At 36.6% G+C, this 20,510-nt stretch overlaps 1 protein-coding gene across 5 annotated transcripts; it reads left to right on the top strand.

Moving 5' to 3' along the window:
- Positions 1–458: 458 nt before the first annotated feature.
- Positions 459–20,508, top strand: LOC111344529 (ras association domain-containing protein 4). Of its 5 annotated transcripts, XM_022951766.2 has the most exons (14): positions 4,639–4,782; positions 5,989–6,146; positions 6,913–7,169; positions 9,565–9,659; positions 12,676–12,812; positions 13,055–13,133; positions 14,092–14,253; positions 15,067–15,177; positions 16,108–16,221; positions 16,441–16,492; positions 16,722–16,786; positions 16,880–16,936; positions 17,526–17,623; positions 18,477–20,508. In XM_022951766.2, exons 3-14 carry the CDS (start codon positions 6,917–6,919, stop codon positions 18,535–18,537), a joined length of 1,284 nt encoding a protein of 427 aa, XP_022807501.1. In that variant the 5' UTR covers positions 4,639–4,782; positions 5,989–6,146; positions 6,913–6,916; the 3' UTR covers positions 18,538–20,508. The 5 variants fall into 5 exon arrangements, with proteins under 5 accessions (XP_022807500.1, XP_022807499.1, XP_022807501.1 ...); XM_022951765.2 differs by lacking the exons at positions 4,639–4,782; positions 5,989–6,146 and adding an exon at positions 459–765; XM_022951764.2 differs by lacking the exon at positions 5,989–6,146 and having other exon boundaries at positions 4,626–4,782.
- Positions 20,509–20,510: the final 2 nt, after the last annotated feature.

Below are 20,510 nucleotides of genomic sequence, written 5' to 3'. Positions count from 1 at the left end.
AATCTCTTGCCATTAATCAAGCCCCTTAAAAAAATTTAAATTGCCTGTCATGAGGATAGAAGAAATAATCGCCAACCAGAGAAATACTCCATTGTTAAATTAATTCTCCTTTTCAATAAATAAGTAAATGCAAGTAAAACAGTTTGGAGAATATGGATACTGATCCTAGGGTGTAAATGGGATCAAAAAATGGTATGCAAGGTTAGGCAAATTTTTGAGGGGGATGCCTGAACTAAAATGGAACAAGGTTAGCTACAGATAAAGATGGAAGATGATGGACGAATTATAGAAATTTGGGAAACATTGTGTTCAATTTTACACCAAGGACAAATCGTGACTTTGCTCCAACAAGGAACTTTAACAATCCAAAGATGATGTCGTCATCAACAACTGTCAGTGACACCCCATAAAAGGAATGATGTTTGGATAGTGGGAACTTCAGTCATTTCCGCCAAGAGCTATTTTCCCAATATTGTGCCCCGGTTATTGCAACAAATTGACCTCCGGGAAAGACTAAAAGTGTGGTATTTTGAGTCATAACATAATTCGCGCTGAACTTACGTGTTGATACTGGTGGTCTCTCAACCGTGAAGAAATAGGCAGGACAATTCGGAACGACTCGTGAAATTTGTTTTCTTAACAATGTGCTCCAGACAGTGATCCGAAGTGTTAGTAAATTGAAACGAACAACTTGTGTCGCTTTCAGACAGACGTTATTGACAGAAACTTATCGATACAACAAGCTTGGCCAAACGACGTTTGAAGGTATGAGAACTTGTTAATTAGAATTCTCGTTGTTTTAAGTTGATCACAGCCTTCAGCATAGCTAAGTCTCCTTTTGTGAGAAAAGTTCGATATAGTCAAGAAGCCTGAGTTGTCTGGCGTGATCAGTGTATTGTCAATCTGTCGATTATTATAAGTCGGTATGAATCTTCACTGCGAGTTTTGGCTTCCGGGACAATACTGTACCTCTGACGATTTCGTATCGGTACTATGATTTTCATAATGTATTGAAACTCAGCGTGGCATTATGGTATAATTACTCATCGCATAATGTTTTTGGACTGGTTCAGCAATTCGTGCTGGTTTCCAGTTTCGTTTTGATCTTGCATTTTTTCAGCCTTAATCATGATGAGCTCGTCAACGTATTTAAACTCCCTAAGTATTTAGTAATAGCGTAAAGTATGGGTTATTCAGAGATTTTATCAATTTACCAACCGCCGAGCGGTGCTTCTACCATATTCCTAAACAGCTTGCGAGAAATTTCTAATTGCATCGCCTTTTGTATTCTAAATAGACTAACAGCATCACTGTGGTTCATCACAAAAGCCGAAGGACTAAATAGCATTAAAGCGTGTAGCGTAACTTTTATAAAAGTGGTCTTGCTGTTTTGGTCTTTTTCATTTTACGTAGAATTGGCGGTCATAATAATAGTTACATCAGAGCTGTGAACGAACGAGGGACCATGTTATTGGTGAATAAATTATTTGTCAGTCTCCTGGGAACTGTTTTTTTCGTTTCTTTTTTTACGGAATTCCGATTCATAGCTAGGGGGAAATTTGAAAAAAATTATTTTGTTCCAGAAATGTCCACGATGTGTAAAATAAAAGGGACAAAGGACAAAGACAGCAAGTTAATCTCGGCCAAAATCGTTAGAGGATATCAAGAACAATATTTCGGTTTCTGGCGTAAAAAAGACCAAATAAATCCGAAAATATAATTGAACAGTTAAGAACACTTGTTGATTTACGGCAGAGAGAATAATCGACAGCTGTACCGCGTCTGCTTGATTCCGTACAAAAATCTTGCGAAGATATGGCTGCCGAATCGAGAAAAGTAGAAATAAAATATATTTGTGGCTTCTGACCCTAAAGTAGACCGCAGACATTACAGTAATCAGCATTAAGAAGCCAGTATATCAACGTAACTCAACAAAAGGGCACTCGAAATTTCACCCTGGTAGCAGTGACATACGGAAAATTAGGATTGTTTAAAAATTACAGATTATGCGATAATCAATACAGAGACACATTAGTCTTAATTATTACTATCTTTATTAAGATTTTGGAGAAAAAGGAAATTAAAGTAACTCCTATTCGGAGTCGTATCATTTGATAGGCAGATACAGGACAAAGCTTAACCTTTGAAATTGTCGGTTGATAGTAAATTAGAAAAAATCCGGGAATGTCTTCTCTCGATCTCGGTGGGTTTTTCAGTTTCGGATCCAACTAAGCCACTGGGATGATGCAAAACCCGCAAATTCTTTCCTCTGTGACTCAGTGCCAAGGGATTTTCCATTAAATTCTATGAAATTCAAAGAAATTTCTTCTCTCTGAAAATTGTCTTAGTCAGAACTTTTTACCTCTGTTTTTCTACACCGCGGCGACGCGAAAAAAGTATTTATGAGGTTATGACGAACGATGGAACACCAAAACCAAAGTGACTTTTTCAATTTCGCTCGTTCCTGCGCGACTTGGTGGCGCTGATAATGTGATTAGTTATAGCGGAGCTCCAAAGCGCGAAGCGTGCCAGTTAGAGACCCTATATCCAAGGAAATATGTAACCTATCAGTAGAAAAACTTCGGTTGTAAAGTAAGCTATTGCGGACTTTCCCGAGCGCGTTACAGCACGCCTCTTCCAAAGTACACAATACACTTTCGTGTATTAAATTAAAGCTTTTGGAGTTTTTGAAAATTCGTCTTCAGCAGGAGCTCATTGCTCCAGCAAGTTTAGACCCTAGACAGGAAAGTTGACATTGAGTGATAACTTACCGGGAATAACTTGAATAGAGACATGAAAGCATACAAATTTTTCCCACATTATTGTACTGTTTCGATCATGAATCGCTTTTCTTTCTTTTTCATTAAATTCTTAAGTGCCGAGGTGATGTTTAACTGTGCGATAGGATATCCTAGAAAGAGCAGTTCAGACTACATTTGTTTTTTTAAAGGAGCACTCTTACGAAACCGCCCTATCATTTGAAAACCCGACAAATTCAGTTATTTCAATATAATATGAATTTTTAGCGATTAATTAAGCCTTTTTAGTGGTAATTTTAGTTGAAAGTCAATTCTAGGGCGAGAAATTATGATTTGAAAAGCGTTCCGCCATTAATTTTCGTAATCATTTGCCAGGCTCAAGAAGACTGGCGCGAGTTTGGAGCGTGACTTAGATTACTCATTTGACGCGCCATGCTAGTGGTTAATCTTCAAAAACAGTATTTTGATCGTATATATTGCTTTTATAACACTAACACTAAGACTATTTCACTAAATTTCACGAGGTTTTTGGTGCGCTCGACTCCGGATCGAGTGGTCCGGGCTCGAGCCCCGGCCGGGACATTGTGTTGTGTTCTTAGGTAAGACACTGAACTCTCATAGTGCCTCTCTCCACCCAGGTGTTTAAATGAGTACCGGAAATTTAATGCTGGGGTAGCCCTGCGATGGACTGGCATCCCATCCAGGGGGAGTGGAAATACTCGTAGTCGCTTCATGCTACAGAGACCGGAGTTAAGCACCGACCTGATGGACCACTAGGCTCGTAAACAGACTTTACCTTTTACCTTTAAGACTATTCCACTAAATTTCACCAGGTTTCCGTATGAATATAAAATGACGCCCACAGTGTTTTGAGTAAGATATGTCACAATGAGAGTGACCGCTGACCGAAGATAAGTTGGCCGTGATTACGAAAATTAATGGCGGAACGCTTTTCAAATCGTAATTTCTCGCCCTAGAATTGACTTTCGACTAAAATTAGAATTGAAAAGGCTTTATTAATTGCTAAAAAATTTATATTATAATGTAATAATTGAATTTTTCGGGTTTTCAAGTTATAGGACGGTTTCGTAAGAGTGCTCCTTTAACGGTTTTTTTTTTTTTTTCACGGAAATTTACCAATTAACCTCGACCCAGTGTATTAGACTCAGTTTCCGTAGCTCGCGACCAAACATACTTAATCACTTGCCAAACCGTAGACAAATGGAAGAAAAATTTGAACACAGACCGTCTCGTCCAATCGTGATGTTTATTTGAAATAGTGCCTCGTAATTCCGTCATGAAGCGTTTTTTTTATTTTTATTTTATTGTTTTTTTTTTCAAAGAGATCAGGAGGTCTATTTCGATCATTTCCTTAACAAAAAAAAATATTCAAAAAGATATTTTGTACAATAAATATTGAATCTGGCCACTACTGTTTGACTCTTTCGCTCAGGTTTATTCCACGTATGAGTCCATGCCTCGAATCGTTCAAGAATTTATTTGGACTGGAAAATCTTCATGTTAAAGGTGTAAAGTGGTTTGATCTGCAGCTTTGTATCTTAGTCTTAAGATCTTCGATTTTCTTGAACTCAATTTGGAAAAGACGCTGAAAATATGAATACATTTTATTTTCCTGCGGAAAGATAACCCTCCAAAGGATCAATTCATATTTTTTTTAATAATTCACGGAAATTCGAGTTAATGTGAAAGATCAATACTAGACTTAGAGAAACTGAGCATCACAGCTCTGATTGGGTGATAATTTCCCGCCAAAGTCTCGAGACACAACACATTTGTTAGCAATAATTATCGAAAACAGCTGTTTTGGAAAATACGACGCGACTGCGAGCGTTTAGACAATTTGAAATTCATTCTTAACCTCAGAGGCGACCGCTGTGTACGCGATAAAAGCTTCTACCTTGAAAATCTCCGCAGTTTTGTATAGTCTTAATAGATATAGCTTTCTTCTCAAGATGATCGAAATACTGCGAGCACTGAAGAATTTCCTCCATTCTTCGTCTGGGTAAATATACATGGTTTTAATATTTCAACAATTTAATTTTTCCGCTTGCTTTAAAAACATGAACTGCAAAACTAGCGTTGAAATTTATCTCAGAGAATAATATGTACCTGTGTATGTTTCTTTCGATATGAACGGTCGATATATTGAAGCGCGATTGTATTTTTGTGCGGTTTTGTAAAGAATCTTTAAAGCAACTTTAATCTAGGAACACCTCTGGGTTATGTGGCCGAGAATGCGTCTATCTTTGATCTAGACTTCGAGAGAAGCCTTTGAATATATGAAAAATGTATTTTTGTGACAGCTAAGCCGATATATTTTAATTCAGAGACAGAAAGAGATCGCCACCAAGAGTTTGCTCTCTACATACAAAGCAAAAACAAAAACTTATTTTTGACAGAAAGTGAGAACAGCAGCAATTAAATCGAGCGCATAATGTATAAGGTGTTTTTTTTCTTAACTGGGGTAAAACTTTTGCCCTCTTTTTACTTTAAGCTTTTTCCCTGCACTTTTGAAAGCTGTGTATGTGGTAGTTGCGGCAGTTTCTCAGGAATGTGATATTTTGTCGAGAACCGGCTTCGTAAAACGCGCAAATGACCATCTGAATGTATTTAAATATAAACTGGTTAGGTCTTGGTTAGCTTTTGTAGTTCAGCAGAATCAAAAATAAATTCAGTTTGTCTTGTGTTACATTTATGCATCTAAAAAATTACATTAGGAAAAAATACATGCAATACAACCGGGGAACAATGAAATTTGAAAATTTTGACGGCGTTGAAGATTATCGCTTGTGAAAGAAAAAACTAAAAACTGTTGAAAGCTTGCCGCGCGAAATTTTATTTCAGCGTGTATTGAAACAAGTGAGCTACACAGAATTCACTGTCAAAAACGACAAACTCTTCAAAGTATTATACAGGATGCATTTTAAAGAATTATTTAATCGGTATCAACTTCCAATCGGTTTTCAAACGACGGTAGATGATGCATTTGAATAATTTGCGGGCGTTCCCTTGCCAAAACATTTCAACAGGTGTTCTGATTTCGTTACTAAACTCTTCTGGTTCTGACCAGAATTTCTATGGTACTTTCAAAGCAATATCACTTATCCTATAGTCAGCATTTTTTTTTTCAGTAAGTGATTGATACTTTTCCTTATTCCAAATGTACAAGAGCGTTTGCTGAGGCTATCTCCATTTGTGTGTACAACAGGTGTTTCAAATCCATCTACGCCTTGCATGGGAAAGAAAGATGACGACTATTTTTTTTAACTCGGTCCTCAATTAAAGAAAAAAGCACTACCAGAGGGACAGTTAGACAATTTTTAATCCCCCATAGGCTTTGAAATCTCAGCTCTACCCACTGTTACTGTAAGTGAGCAATTGTTTTTTTCAAATCTACTTGTACGACAGAGGAATTACTAGGAGAGCCACGCCATTGATTAAGGCGTCTTGAAGAACTTGGGAATGAAGGTTGTTTTTCTCGTGGTGGAAAAGGATTGAAATATATTATGACGTACGCCCATCATGTACACTTCGGTTAAAGTAGCGCTAATATTTTGCTTGTCTTTGTACTATGGCAACAAATTGAAAATCGACTGTCAGCGAAATATTTATTTCAGTTAGTAACCTTAACTGTCAGGTTCAAATTTCATTATATACAATTTTTAAATTCTGATTGACCAAATTTGTTGCTGTGCCATATTTTCTGATTAACGAGACCTTTACTTTCTGAAATGTTATTTTCCCGCTCGATTCAATTTTGATTTTGAGCCAGATTTGTCCCGACAACCGATATAAATGCTATATTTGACCTCATATTTGGTGCCAATGATAGATTGTAAAAGGTGTCAAGTGCCCCTTTCGTACAGGTAACACAACCAACTGATGCAAATATTATGTCAGGTAACGCAATATTTGTCACGCAATACCTGCGAAAACACGTCCTTTAAATCCTAACCTTTGTATGCTCCCGCTATTCGACACGCGGTAGCATGGAGAAGAATTATTTCCTGGCAGTTCCTAAAGTAAAAGTTTTCGCCAAAAAAGAGAGGTATCTTATTTATCCAATTTATTTTTAATTTACATGCGGTGACATCAAGATGGCCGGCTATTTCAATTTTCTCTTCATTAACAGAAAAATGCCGTCTGTTTACCACGAACATTGCGGCAAACCCGGGCCGAAGAGCAACGATTATATTCCTCCTCCTGAAGCAAGATATTTCAAATCCCGCAGTGCTCCGAATTCCCCGTTAATAGGGGAACGGAGGCCCGCTACCCCCAGGGGTTCCCCGCGTCTTCCTCGAGAAGTAAATCGGCTTTCTGAGAAAGCGTTGCAAGTGAAAAGCCCGAGGTCTCCCAGAGTAGGACGAAGTAAATCTTTCAACTCTAAAGGTATGTACTGAAAATTTAGCGTTAATATCATGTTAGTAAACCCAATCTTATATTGCATTGCCACAACTTCCATGAAGTTCTCCACGGATTCTCCCTCGGTGAAGTCTCTTTATTTTAACATTATGAAGCGAGGATAGCCAACGTCAATATACTAAACTTCATATCCATCTTTGCTTTGTTCACATTCATAGATTTGCGATAGGTTCTAGATCTAATTAACTTCTGGTGACTTGTTTTTAAATTTGAAATATGCGATTTGGAGTTGCAATTTGTTAAAGCACTCAACAAAACCCGTTTGGCTCCAAATTAGATTAACAATTGAGAGATATTCGATATTGCTTTAACAAGCACTAAAACAATTATTGCCTCTAACTTGGACTTTATCTCTCATTTTAATCTTGACTGATTGTGTAAACTTTGCTAATTGTTCCGCAATTCATTGACAGCTTTTATAATTTGTTATTTTTCAATAACAACTCTTAGTAAAGGTATTCAGACAAGTTATAGAAAGAGTTACGAATATCACGGAGATAGTTCGGGAATGCTATATTCATAAAAGACAAATGTAGCACATTGCCTTAATGAATTATGTTATTAAGGTATATTCTATGTCGGGCTGTTTAAGGGAATGTAGTTCACAGCGGTTGGTCATAAATAAATTAGTTGTTTTACACTATTAGACAAAGCCAGACAGGTATCATGGCTTTCTCCCAATCAAAATGTCGTCCCCAGAACTCAGCCCTGTATATGTCTATCTCGACCCTCGCTCAATTTTAACGCAAAAGACTGGTATCGAAGTCACCTTCACAATCTGGTTTAGTCTTGGCTCTTCTTTGTCTGATTCAAACGCACTACTGGTGGGATGATACATGTTGGGTTCATTTTAACCGCGCTGCACTCCTGGCTGAGAGGTCTGGGTTCGAGCCTTGGCCCGTTCATTGAGTAAGACAGATAAAAATAATGGACGTTATTTTATCTTGGTAAGACACAGTGCCTCTCTCTACCCGGGAGTGTATATAGGTACCACAGGACTCCCAATGAAATCTGGCCAAAGGCAGTGCGTGTGGTAGGGGTAGCTGGGATGGATTGTTATCCTATTTAGGTGGTGAGGCAATGCTCAAAGTCGCTTAGGTCGCATGCGTCATCAGTCTTTTAAACTGCCTAAAGTTTTAATGGATTAACGAGCGGCAAAGACATTGACGTGAATGAAGAAGAATCATTGAGAAGTACATGATGCAGTTTAAAACCTTGAAAATTAAATTCCAAAACAAGCTACTCGCTTTGAAGTCTGTGCTGACTCTTATTTCTTTCTTCTTTTTTTCTGGCCGGGAAATTTTTTCTTTTTTGGAGGAGGAGGGAGGGGTAGAACTGTGATCCACAGCAAGCCTCTTTTGGTCCTTGAAAATTAAAGAAGATATATTTAGAAAGTGCGGTGTTTTTCAGTATTTTCTTAGAAACATACCGCATACTACATACCGCATACCGCGACATATCGCCATGATAGACTTATTTTCATGCAGGGAAGAATTTTAAGTGAAAGAGATTTTCTAAAGGTTGTGTTCGTTTCATTTATAGCAATGCGTTATAACAACAACAAATACTCGGCACTTAGTAACCCTGTTAGATTTTTTTAACAATTCGGTTTCTGATGTTCCACTATTTTTTTTTCCCTTTTTTCCCCACTTTCTTCTTCTTTCCCTTTCTATTTCTTTTGTTTCGTTTTTTTTATAGGAAAGGTTATTGTATTTTCATCGTTTTCTCGCACTTATTGGAATTTTTACGTCAAGTAAAGATTGAAAAAAATGTTAACAATACGCTGAAAGAGACGATTTCTTGCGAAAATTATCTTTAGATAGTTTGACACAAAAAGTTTTTAAGAAATTCTTTGCCCCTGCGTCAGAATTCTGTGTCCTAGACAAGTCGCGCAAAAATAGATTACAAGGGACGATTTGTTGGTTAGCATTCTGTGGAGCTCTGCTGGCCCTTTGATGGCCTCAGTTATCTGATGGAGTCAAATCCCTACTCCGCCCTAGACAAAGAAGCTCTTTTGCTCTGTTTTTGGTGTGACGTCATTGGCAGCTTTGCACCTTGCCCGCGAGTGCGAAGAATTCTTCATCGCTTCTCGAGTCTCAAAAGGTCAAATCTAGCGACAAAGCGCGATGACTGAATGTCACAAGTGCGGCAAACTGGTTTATTTTGGTAAGTTTAGAAGTTTGAAAACAAAATGCCGCTCTTTGTTGGAAAGGTAATGGTTTAGTTCAGCAAGAAAGCGTGAGCAATTTTGATCCGTCCGGATTTGATTGCCGGAACGGCAACCGATGACAAATTATCTTGACACAGCGGTCTTCGTCTGGGAAAATTTTTCCCTGTGATGTATTTCTCTGGTATTTTGCAGCGGAACAGAGGAACTCTCTGGGAAAAGTCTGGCATCCTGGCTGTTTGCGATGCGAAGAATGCGGCAAACGATTAAACCCGGGGCAACATTCAGAGGTATACTACTGCGTTAACCTTAATTTCAATGAGCGGAGTGCTTAAACAACGGATTATTTTTCACTTCTTCAAGACTACATTATTATTTTTTTTTTCAGTAGAATAGACAGTAAAAGAGATTTCTTCTGTGTTATTCTGTGATCAAAACTAAGAAACGAAATACTTCGTTTGAATCGCGTAAGCACTCAAAATACATAAACAATAACTCGAATGAAAATTATTCCTAATATTATTAAAACCTTTGAGGCCAGGTGAAATATTTAATGGTGATGTTTCAGGGAGTTTATATATGACGACTGTATAAGCTCCCGGAGTTTGTTGTTCGGCAGTTTTTACGCTTTACTGCAAACTTCTGTTAGTTTTTGGAAAATGCTATAAATATTTGTTAAGTAGATCTTCGTTCAGTCTATTAAATTCTATGGTAAAGTGTATCACGCGATGACTGATATTATTTTAGAATTCTGTGAGATGGGCCTAAGATTTGTGCTAAACGGTAAGCTCTCAGATAAGAGACGAATAATTAAGCAACTTGCTTTGTTGTATAAGAAGCAGAGTTATTTCTGAAATTCCTTTATATTTTTTGGTCAAAATATTTTTGATCTTCATATGGAAATTCATGTCCGATAGTGATAAAATTCCAACCTGTCAAAGTCCAAGGCCGGACTGTGTATTAACAAGTGAAAATTTCGCTTTTTGTTGTAACCTTTTCTTAAGGCAGGTAAATAACAGCCCATTCATTCATTACCACAGCAACTCACTTTCAAGAGTTTGACTTTGGTCAAATATTTTTTATGTTGCTATGAAGTGGATGTTCTAGATGCTAATTTCTTTGCCAAGGCCGTCATGAATAAGTGCCAGCTCTATTTCCAGCCAGTTGCTCGCAAGTATTCTTTTTAAATTAATCTCACACCAAGATATAATATCAATTTAATTATAAATTCATCGTTGCAACTTAACGTCACTTTTGAAATCACAGTGTTTACTTTAGACTTTTGTAAACACCGGGCCAGTTATTCAAACAAATTCTAGTCTTTGTTTTGAAAACTGAGTGGTAAACCTTTCATATTTTTTAAGAAGGCATTATGTCTTAGTACGCTTTTAAACCATCTACTTATGGACAAATTTCCAAATCTATCGTAGATCATATATTGCCTTCATGTGTCATTTTCTTTCATTTCTGAATGGCTACCATGATAATTTTGGTTTTATAGTCATTTCTAGATATTGGCTTTCTTGGCCAGAAAAATCTGACAAAAGAGCAGTGACATAAGAATTGATTATATTATGTTAACCAATCATATTTTTTTCCTTTCTCAGATTTGAGGAAGTAATCGTAAATATCATAACTGTAATATTTTGGGTGATTGCTATATGTACACACCGATCTTTTTTGTCCAGATGAAATTTTTGGTGAAATTTGTTTCTTGCAACATGAACATTAACTGGAGCTGTCAAGTTTGATAAAAATTATCAGAATAGCTTCTTCTTTCAAGTGAACAACCATTTCCCCTCTGCTCCTGTCAAAAAATGTTGTAAATGAGTCAACATTTTTTCCTTTGGTCCATTCCAAGATTCCAGTTCCTGTTTTTCCATTTCCTGTGATGATGCAACGAAGTTTAGTGTTTCTTTACATGCTTTGTCCTTTGATGAAATATGGAAGCAGACGCATTTCTGATGATTCAACGAAGAGTTCCTCGTCTGTTGTCAAACTGGGTGGTAAATAAGCCTTTGTATTTTTTTTTTTTTGCGCCTTTTATGCAGTAAATTTCTGTCTTTATCGACAAATAAGCCGTCCTCTTTGTGATCAAATGTTCAGAATGTTAGAAGTTAAAACAGGACATTGTAACATCATACTTTCAATAATGGAGGTCTTTGCGACAACAAAGCTAAACACTCAGACTTGATGTATTATTAAGGTGAATTTAAGACTTCTACTCCTTATTTCTGCCTTAAAATCACTAACCTCAGCAGGAATTGGTAACAATAACAAGTAAGAATGAATTCACATAATTTAAAGAAGAGAAATTTTCATTCGATACACATAAGAGGTCCTGTCTATTCATAGCGGTACATGTCTTTGGCTGCTGTCCAAAGTTACTTTGTTTACGATTTGAATTTTAAGAGAAAAGCTAACAATTTTGAAGGGTAAATTAAATAAATTCTGGATGGTTTCTTATTAAAAAAAACATTTTTGATTACAAGTAAAATTTAAAGACTGCTATAGGTAATTTTTCTTTGAATAGAAGTTACGGTATAATTTTTGTACAACATGATTTACCTAACCTCTTACAACCTTTTTTATCATTTTTCTCAGTAAAGTTTGCATTAAATTATTTATTTTATCCAGTTTATGAGCAAAACGATCTATTATTCATGAAAGTGTTTAGTTACAAACACTAGATCAGTAGATATTACAATAAAAATATAATTATCCAAATCATTATTCTGCTTTTAGATAGTTTGTGGTAAACTTAAACTGTTCATATCAATAATGTTGAGTTTGGTAGGATTTTTAATCATTAAGTGAAGTGCTTCAGGTTGTTTTTGCCATTATAGAGTAGACTTATGAGAAATGTTTATTCTGAGAGAAATTAGATACCATTGGGTACAGTCATGGTTATTATGGCCCCTAAGTTCTTAGGGGCTTTTGTTATAAGTGTTTAACTGTCAGCTTCATGTAGATTCTAGTCCTCATATTTTGTCAGGAAAGACTCTGTCAGTGTTCACTAAGAGAATCAATGATCAGTTTATTTTCATGTGCAGGGCGACAAGCTAAACTTTTCTTCAAAGACATCATTAATTTTGGAAACTCAAAATATTAGAAGAGGGGTTGTTATGTTTCCACTGCATACTATTGGCCTTCTTCCAGCCATTGAGTCAACTGGAAACATCATCTTCATCAAAAGTGGCTGCATCATGAGAGAAAAAAACATTATACTTCACAACAGATGTGTTCATTTTAATGAATTACCACCACTTTTTCCTAATTTATTCTTAATTATTTATGGCTCTACAGCACAGAGGAATTCCTTACTGTAATATTCCATGCTACAGTTTGTTATTTGGCCCTGGTGGATATGGCCGCGGAGGAACAGAGTCATACCAATATTTTGCAGATGATAAGCTTACGCCAGCTGAATTGGATGCCATTAGGTAAATCCATTTGTATATGTACAGCTTATAGACCTGGTATACATGATTAGTCTGGCTTTTATGTTATAGGATAAACAATCAAATGTTAATTGACTACAAAACCAAAATTAAAAATTTTTTTTTCAGTAACATGCAGCTTGTTGTTGTTAAGAAAGTGTCCAGTAGAGACTATCAATTGTTTTCAATTTTTATCATGAATTTTTTTGTTTCTCTATTTATTATCCATGTAAATTTTTTCTTAGGAATGAAATCATTCCAAAGCTCAAAGAGTATAACACATTCTTTGAGGGACGCAAAGCTCTACAGTTAACAAGCAAAGAGGTAAACTCATGATCTATTTTAAGACTAATCAAACGATACAACTTCACCCTTTAACTATTATGACTGACCAAAACAGAATTTCTCCTTACCACATCAAAAGGGTTTATAACATAACCAAAGTAAAGTGGATGCTCTGATTGGTCAATTCAGTGTCCACCATTTGCCCATGGGTGTACACCGGTGACATGAGTAAATGCAATGACTAGTTTTCTGCACATGCTTGTTTTTTCTGGTCACATAAGATTTGATGAATAAAAGAAAACTCTTTTGCTACAATGTACCAATGTTATGTTATAAAACAAATGGTAAATGCCACACTGTACACTATTGAGTTATGGATGCACTTGGGAGGTTTGCTAAGCACTCAAGAAGCAAGAGTCACTCTCAGCTATCACTTTGCGTGACTCTTATGCTTCTTTTGTGTGTAGCAACCTCCTGCGTGCATCCATAACTAAATAGCGTAAACTGTGGTGTTAACCATTTGTTAATTAGTAAACACTAAGGAGATAAAAAGAAACTCAAAGAGCATGATCTGGATCCCAAAGTTATTCTGTTAGATTTTGAAGGAGTCAATTGTGTTCTTGAATTCTTATCTAATGCAATCTCGCAAATCCACTCTCCAAACAATTTTGGGGGGACCTGACAAAGTACAGGTGGGTAACCTGTTGATTTGTAGAGTTGCTTAAAGACAAAGAGCACTAAGCAGCGAGTAAAGAGCACTAGGATTCTAGAACACAACTGCCATGTTTATTTCACCTCGTGGTGTCTTGTTACATAAGATAATTTATGCTAATTCTGACAACCAGATGAGATAGCCAATCAACATAACCTGTGTTAGTCTGGCATCTAGTTCAGTAGGAAAATAAATGCTTCCAGTTGTTCCACGCAACAGAAGGTGGGATAGCCTCCTGCAGATGTGCAAATCATTCTTTCATATATTTTGCCTTTTCTCATTTAGCTTAGTGGGAGACTTATACTGGAGGGGGTTCTGAAGATTTACTGGGGTTTAAAGGTGCCTGTTACGCTTGCAAGTCACAATTTGTCGTATTGGAGGAGACGTACACAGAAAGAACAGAATGGTTACAGAGGATCAGCTGTTAACAGAGTCAAGGATGGCATTGTAAGTGGATTTGCCTCAAAGGAAAGGAAGCTCTGTGCAGTCAATTTTCTCTTCATATTTTGAATGCAAAAAGTAAAACTTAGATCTCCATGATCGAGAGGATGAATATTTGCACAGATAACCAGATTTCTTGCTTGAGCTCATGCTAATTATTTGGTGTCCTATTCTTTTGTTAGTTTTTAACTTACTTATTTATCATCATCATCATCATCATCATTTATCATCATTTATTTGTTTGAGCAGGTTGAATTTATGGCAGCTATATAGCTGATGTGAACCTGCTATTTTCCCACCCATCCCACTCCAGGGGAGGACATCCATCACACAGTGATCTCATGTGTGGGAAATTAACATCTCCTGCCCCTAACCCTGCAGGAGACGGGACCTCCATTTATTCGTCCCTATCCGAGAAGACTAGAATATCTAACCATTTCTTGATGTTAACGTTTGAGAAAGGTAGCATATTCTTCTCAATCATTTTAAGACCTTGAGTGTTAGTCCGGCTGGGGCTTGAACCCTCAACCTCCCGCACAACAGTCCAACTCTCTATCCATTGAGTTAACCGGGAGGTGGTTATTGTTGTCTATCTGATAGTATATGAAAATGATCAGGAGAAATGACACTCTGATCACCTAGGATTGACATTCAAAGGTATTGCAAAACTATGTGACATCAGTGCTTTGCCCTTCCATGGTAAGAGCACCCCTTGTCACTTCTTGCCATAAAATCTGTTACGTGGCTCAGTAGCTATGCTGGACAATGGTCTAAACTTAAATTTATTTCTTCATTTTGCCTGTAATCAACTATTTACAGAGACCTAGAACAAGTAGCTTAGAGAAGATTCTGGCCAGACGCCGGTCCATCAACAACAAAAATATTCCAGATGCAGGAGATCAGAAAACTATTCTGGATTTCACAGTTCAGGTGAGAGCATTGTCTGTTGATGAAGGATAATTTCAATTTTATCTGGATTCACTACAGCTCAATCCTTTATTTTGATATATACCCCTGTAATTGGAACTGTTAGTGTCTATAAAAGGGTTTGTAAACAGTAGCAGAGGTTAGAGGAAAATTACCAGATGTCTAAATGTATTTTGTACATTTATGGAATCACTGTGTATCATGTAGAACAATCTTATCATTTAAGTGTATGTCCTCCTAATCTCACATCTTGGCTAAAATTACACTGTTCTCTACACAACAGCAGTGTTTGTTCAGTAACAGATGAGTTAATAAATTTGTAATCTTGAAAGTCTGCAACAATAATCAGGATGTTCCTATTTATTTATTTATTTATTTAATGATTCACCCGAGGACAGGTGATAACATAATAGGACTCTAGGTCCCCTATATATATATATCTTATTAACCAAGTGCGACGGCTGTACTGGGAGAATATTGGCCCGAGGTCTTGACAGTACGGACCGAGCACCAATATTCTTCCAGTACGGTCCCGAGCGAGCTTGGTTAATAAGAGATTTAATATACGACTGAAGTTCAAAGGGACACAAGTGTGGTATCATTCGGGACCATTCGGGACAGTGCCCGGTCCAATACTGAGAGAATATTGACCGGCAATAGAGCATCTTGATTGGTTGATTTTAGTTATTGGCCCTCTGACTGCCCGAGTCGTGTAATAAAAAATATTAACATCCTAACTTAAGAGTTATAACTGAGATTATGACCATAATAGGGGTAGTGTTTATTTGTGTCACTTGCCTCGGAGGGTGTGAATTGTAAGCAATGACAAATGTTTCAGAAGTTAAGATATATGTAGATATCTATTTCAAATGGAGTGTTCTGAGCAGGTATGTTTTGATATTAATTGGTTTTGGTTGTTTTTGTTATCAACAGTCCCCAGAAGGACATACGACATTCATTCCTCCTTATGGCACTTCAACAAACTTGCGTGTGACAAGCAGAACCAAAACAAGAGAAGTCATAAAAATGCTGATGACTAAATTCCAGGTTTGTGAGCTTAAAACAGCACTCAAGCAGCCAAGGATTTTAATATGAAAGCTTTTTCATCTGTTTTTCAAATTTTGCCTATATCCAAACAATTGTGTTTTTGTAGTGAGCCATGTACACTTTCAAGATGTCAAGTCTATCATTACTTCTAAGTATTACAACCAGATGCAGCACCCTTTAAATCATAAATCTAAAATGTTTTTCCCTTCTCTTGCTCAGATTACAGATGCACCTCAAAAATTTAATCTCTATGCAGTTTATGACAATGGGTGTAAGTACACTGTTATTGACATCATTCCTTATTTTATCAAGCTATTTTGTCACAAGAAGGGCAGTAGGATGCCTATGTTTTTCAACGTGCTCCAATTTCAGTCATTTGTTCTGCATGTGACAAGGTAATTCACCTTAAAAATCTGGCAAATTTTGTCAGAGGCCAACGCCTCTCACATCTTGTTTTATCTTTTTTGTTTTGTTTTTTTGTTTTTTTTTTTTTTTTACAGCAATTAGACAACTTCAAAAGGAAGAATTCCCTCTTCATTGTCGCCTTTTGTTAGGGCCCAGTGAGGTAAAGTATAACCTGGTAGACAAAATAAAACAAATCATAGATGAAACTTAACATTTTTCTCAATTTGTAATGATTCGATTTGTGATTTTTTAGGAGGCTGCAAAGATATTTGTTATGGAGGCTGACGATACCAATAACATATCTCATGAGGTTAGTTATCTATAATTTATTCTTCCTTTTGAAGTTGCTTTTCATCATTTTTCAAGAATAGAGAACTTTTTACATCAAAGAAGTGGCATCATTTTAAGTGTGAACTTTCAGATCTGATTGAGTAATTTTCTTCTGTTAGTAGCTGTCACACAGTTACTTGTAATTTCTTAATTGATATATCATCAACTTTCACTGTTGTCCAGGTTATGTATTAGGTCATAGGCATTCCTGTTTAAGAAATTAGCTGTAACTTTTTTTTCACAAAGTCCACCCGCACCCTGGATTATTAATCAGTATGATATGAAATATAATGGAGGGAAGGGGGGGGGGGTTATTTGCTGTGGATCAGCTTCCCACCTTGAGAGGAAAACATGCTTCTAGGTGCTTCCTGCAACCAAACTAGGGATAAGCTAAAGAAAGATGTTTTTTGTCTTGTTACAAGCATGGGACAAAGAAAAAAATTCCGAGTCCCCATGAGGAAATGAACCTCAGACCTTGGGATTCCATGCTCCAATGCTCTGCCATTGCAATCATCTGCCTCATAGCGGTTAAGACTGAATTTTTTTGTGCTTTGCTTTGTCTGTATTAGGTTGCACAATACATTCATTTTGCCACGCCTGTGTTACAAGCCTTCCTGGACAAATATCAGGAAGAGGAAGAAAGAGAAGTGGAGAGAGTAAAACAGTGGTAGGTGTTATATTTCATTTGTTCATGTAGTCTGATTGTCCAGGTAAAAGAGTACAAGCCTGTAGTTCTGAGATCTGACAATGCCTGTTGTCGGTCGTGGAGGTCAATGTTTCAATGACTTCAGCTGAGGTTGTTGAAATGTCAGTGGAGAGAGTAAAACAGTGGTAGGTGTTATATTTCATTTGTTAACATAGTCTGATTGTCCAGGTAAGAGTACAAGCCTGTAGTTTGAGGTCTGACAATGCCTGTTGTTGGTCATGGGGGCTGATGTTTCAATGACTTCAGCTGAGGTTGTTGAAATGGCAATCACCATTGTGGACAACAATTCTTCTCAAAACTACTCTTATCTTCATGCTTAGACCTCACAATCAAATGTTACTCCATGGTTCAAACCATAAACTGTGCTACAATCACTGATTTTTTTTTATATGGGCTGACTTTCATGCCAGCACAAATTTTCCTTGGTTCTCTCTTGTTGCTCATCATTCAGTTACCTGTATACTCCAGGAGATCACCTTGGTTGCTCAATGCCAAATTGATTAATTTGATTGTGGTTCTAAAACTTGCAATCTAATATAAGAAATGAAGACCAAAAACAGCACCATGATATTAGAGTGGAGCAGATATTGCATTTATAATTTTTATCAGCTTGAAATGGTGTTATCATTTTGAACAAGGGGTAAGGACCAAACAAACATGTTTTTAAGCACAGTGAAAAATCCATTGATCATTTCCATATGTTTCTCTTGCTTGTTCAAGTTTCTAATGTAACCACCTTAAAAATTCACTTCAAACTTATGATATATTTTTGTTATGCATTATTTTTATTTATATATTTATTTAACGTTTTTAGTTACATGCTCTACAAGCAGAAGCTACAAGAGAGGCTGGCAGAAATATCCACTGCTGTATAACTCAATGGCTGACCAATAATAGGAACATTCAATATGATGATATTTTTAATGTATTTTAAATAAAAAAGTATTTATTTGTTTAAAGAGATTTAGCCATGTAAGTAACTCAATAAATTTTTATTAGTTTAATAATGCCATGTGCAGCCTTTTAAAGATTAGAGGTTGAATGACTGTTTTTCTTTTTGTAAAGAAATGTATATACTTTTCTGTATTTTAATTATGAAAGAGAGAGAGAGAGAAAGAAAGGACAGAGAGAGAAAATTGAAGAGGTGCTCAGGGTATGTAAATTTAATTATGAAAGAGAGAGAGAGAGAAAGAAAGGACAGAGAGAGAAAATTGAGGAGGTGCTCAGGGTATGTAAATTTAATTATGAAAGAGAGAGAGCGAAAGAAAGGACAGAGAGAGAAAATTGAGGAGGTGCTCAGGGTATGTAAATTTTATCTTAGTTATCTATTTGGGGTTTGACAGAAATTGAAATTTGTTCCTATAGACATTCACATGGTGATTTCTGTCTCAGGAAATACTTATTATTTTCTGAAGTTTTATTCAGTTGTTTTATATTTGTTTCATATTTGTTTTCATATTGGTTTTCATAAGTTACAAATTTGATTTCACTGCTGTCCACCTTTATGCAGTTTTCACACGGAACAATAGATTTGATTTAGCCTTTGTGCAGGTGGTTCAAAAATTAAACCCCTGCTTAAAAAACTATCTACAAATGCCTTAGTTTTGAGATTTTGATGTTAGATCAAGCTAACTTTTCTCTGATAAGTTTGGTTGTTTTCATTATCAGTTGCCTGAATAATGTAGGATATTATATGGAGAAGTTACACAGGGTTCGACATCTCCACTAGCACGGTAGCCCAAGGCTAGTGAAAATTTGGTCGGGCCAGTAAAAAACCGCTGGCTAGTACAAAAATTGAAAGAAATTTACTCAGTTTTTTCTTAAATAGCACATTATGTTATCACAATGAAAGAAAAACGCCATTCTTTATCATGTTTAAAAAACCTTGCCAATGAGTTTAGAGGAAGGTTTGCATATTTGGGGTTGAAGTAGACCTCGAGGGAAACTGATCCGGGCTACCAAGTTGTGTCTCGGGCTAGTAAATTTTAGAAATCACCAGCCCGGTCGCTAGAAATGCAGCTAGCCAGGTATTGAACCCTGGTTACATGTTAATCACCTCTGGGAGTGAAAGGGTTAAGTTATATTAATTGTTCTTGAAGGCACCTTAATGATGGTTGTAAAATAAGGTGTGTAACATGAAGGGCCTGGGGCCCATTTCTCGAAAGTCCTGGTCACTTAACAGGCCTGTAAAGCTGTTCTGTTTTCACTCAATATGAAGATTTCAAAAGTTTTGAAAATAATACTATAAAACTGACAGCTAAAGAAACAAAAAGGACTGGTTTGGGAGGTAGAACCTGCTTTCCTGTCCTTTAAATTTTAAAAAACATGGCTTCAGGCCCATTAGGTTACAGGGACTTTCAAGAAACAGGCTCTTGGTGGATAAAAATGTAGTGAATGTAACAGACTCCAGAGGTCTGATTGCGGGTCCTGATGAAGGTCATTGTGTTCTCATGGTTCCTTTATTGACCTAGAGGTTATAGTTGTGACCAATAGTCCATTTTACAGTTGTGTGCTTGGTTGCCAAGCCTTTGAATGGGAGTGAGGCTAGAGATGACCTTGCTATGAAACAAACCTTGCTGCCTTTCAAATGTAAATCACTTTGTTATCATGCTAACTAGATACAGGTCTCTATCACAACAAGGTCATCTTTAGCCTCACTCTGAATCAAAGGCTTGGCAACTAAGTACACAACTGTAAAGTGGCCTATTGTCAGTGCTTAAAAGTAATAGAGGGTCCTTTTACGTCCAAACCGAACCAAACACACCATAATGGATATTATGTAGACAGATTGAGAGCTGAACTAAAGTTGTTAGAAAAAGGAATAAAACAAATTTTGTTTTGGATCATT

Source organism: Stylophora pistillata, chromosome 2 (genome assembly GCF_964205215.1).
Source record: "Stylophora pistillata chromosome 2, jaStyPist1.2, whole genome shotgun sequence".
Taxonomy (NCBI): Eukaryota; Metazoa; Cnidaria; class Anthozoa; order Scleractinia; family Pocilloporidae; genus Stylophora; species Stylophora pistillata.
Note: the sequence above shows the minus strand (reverse complement) of the source record. Positions and strands in the feature narration are given on the sequence as shown.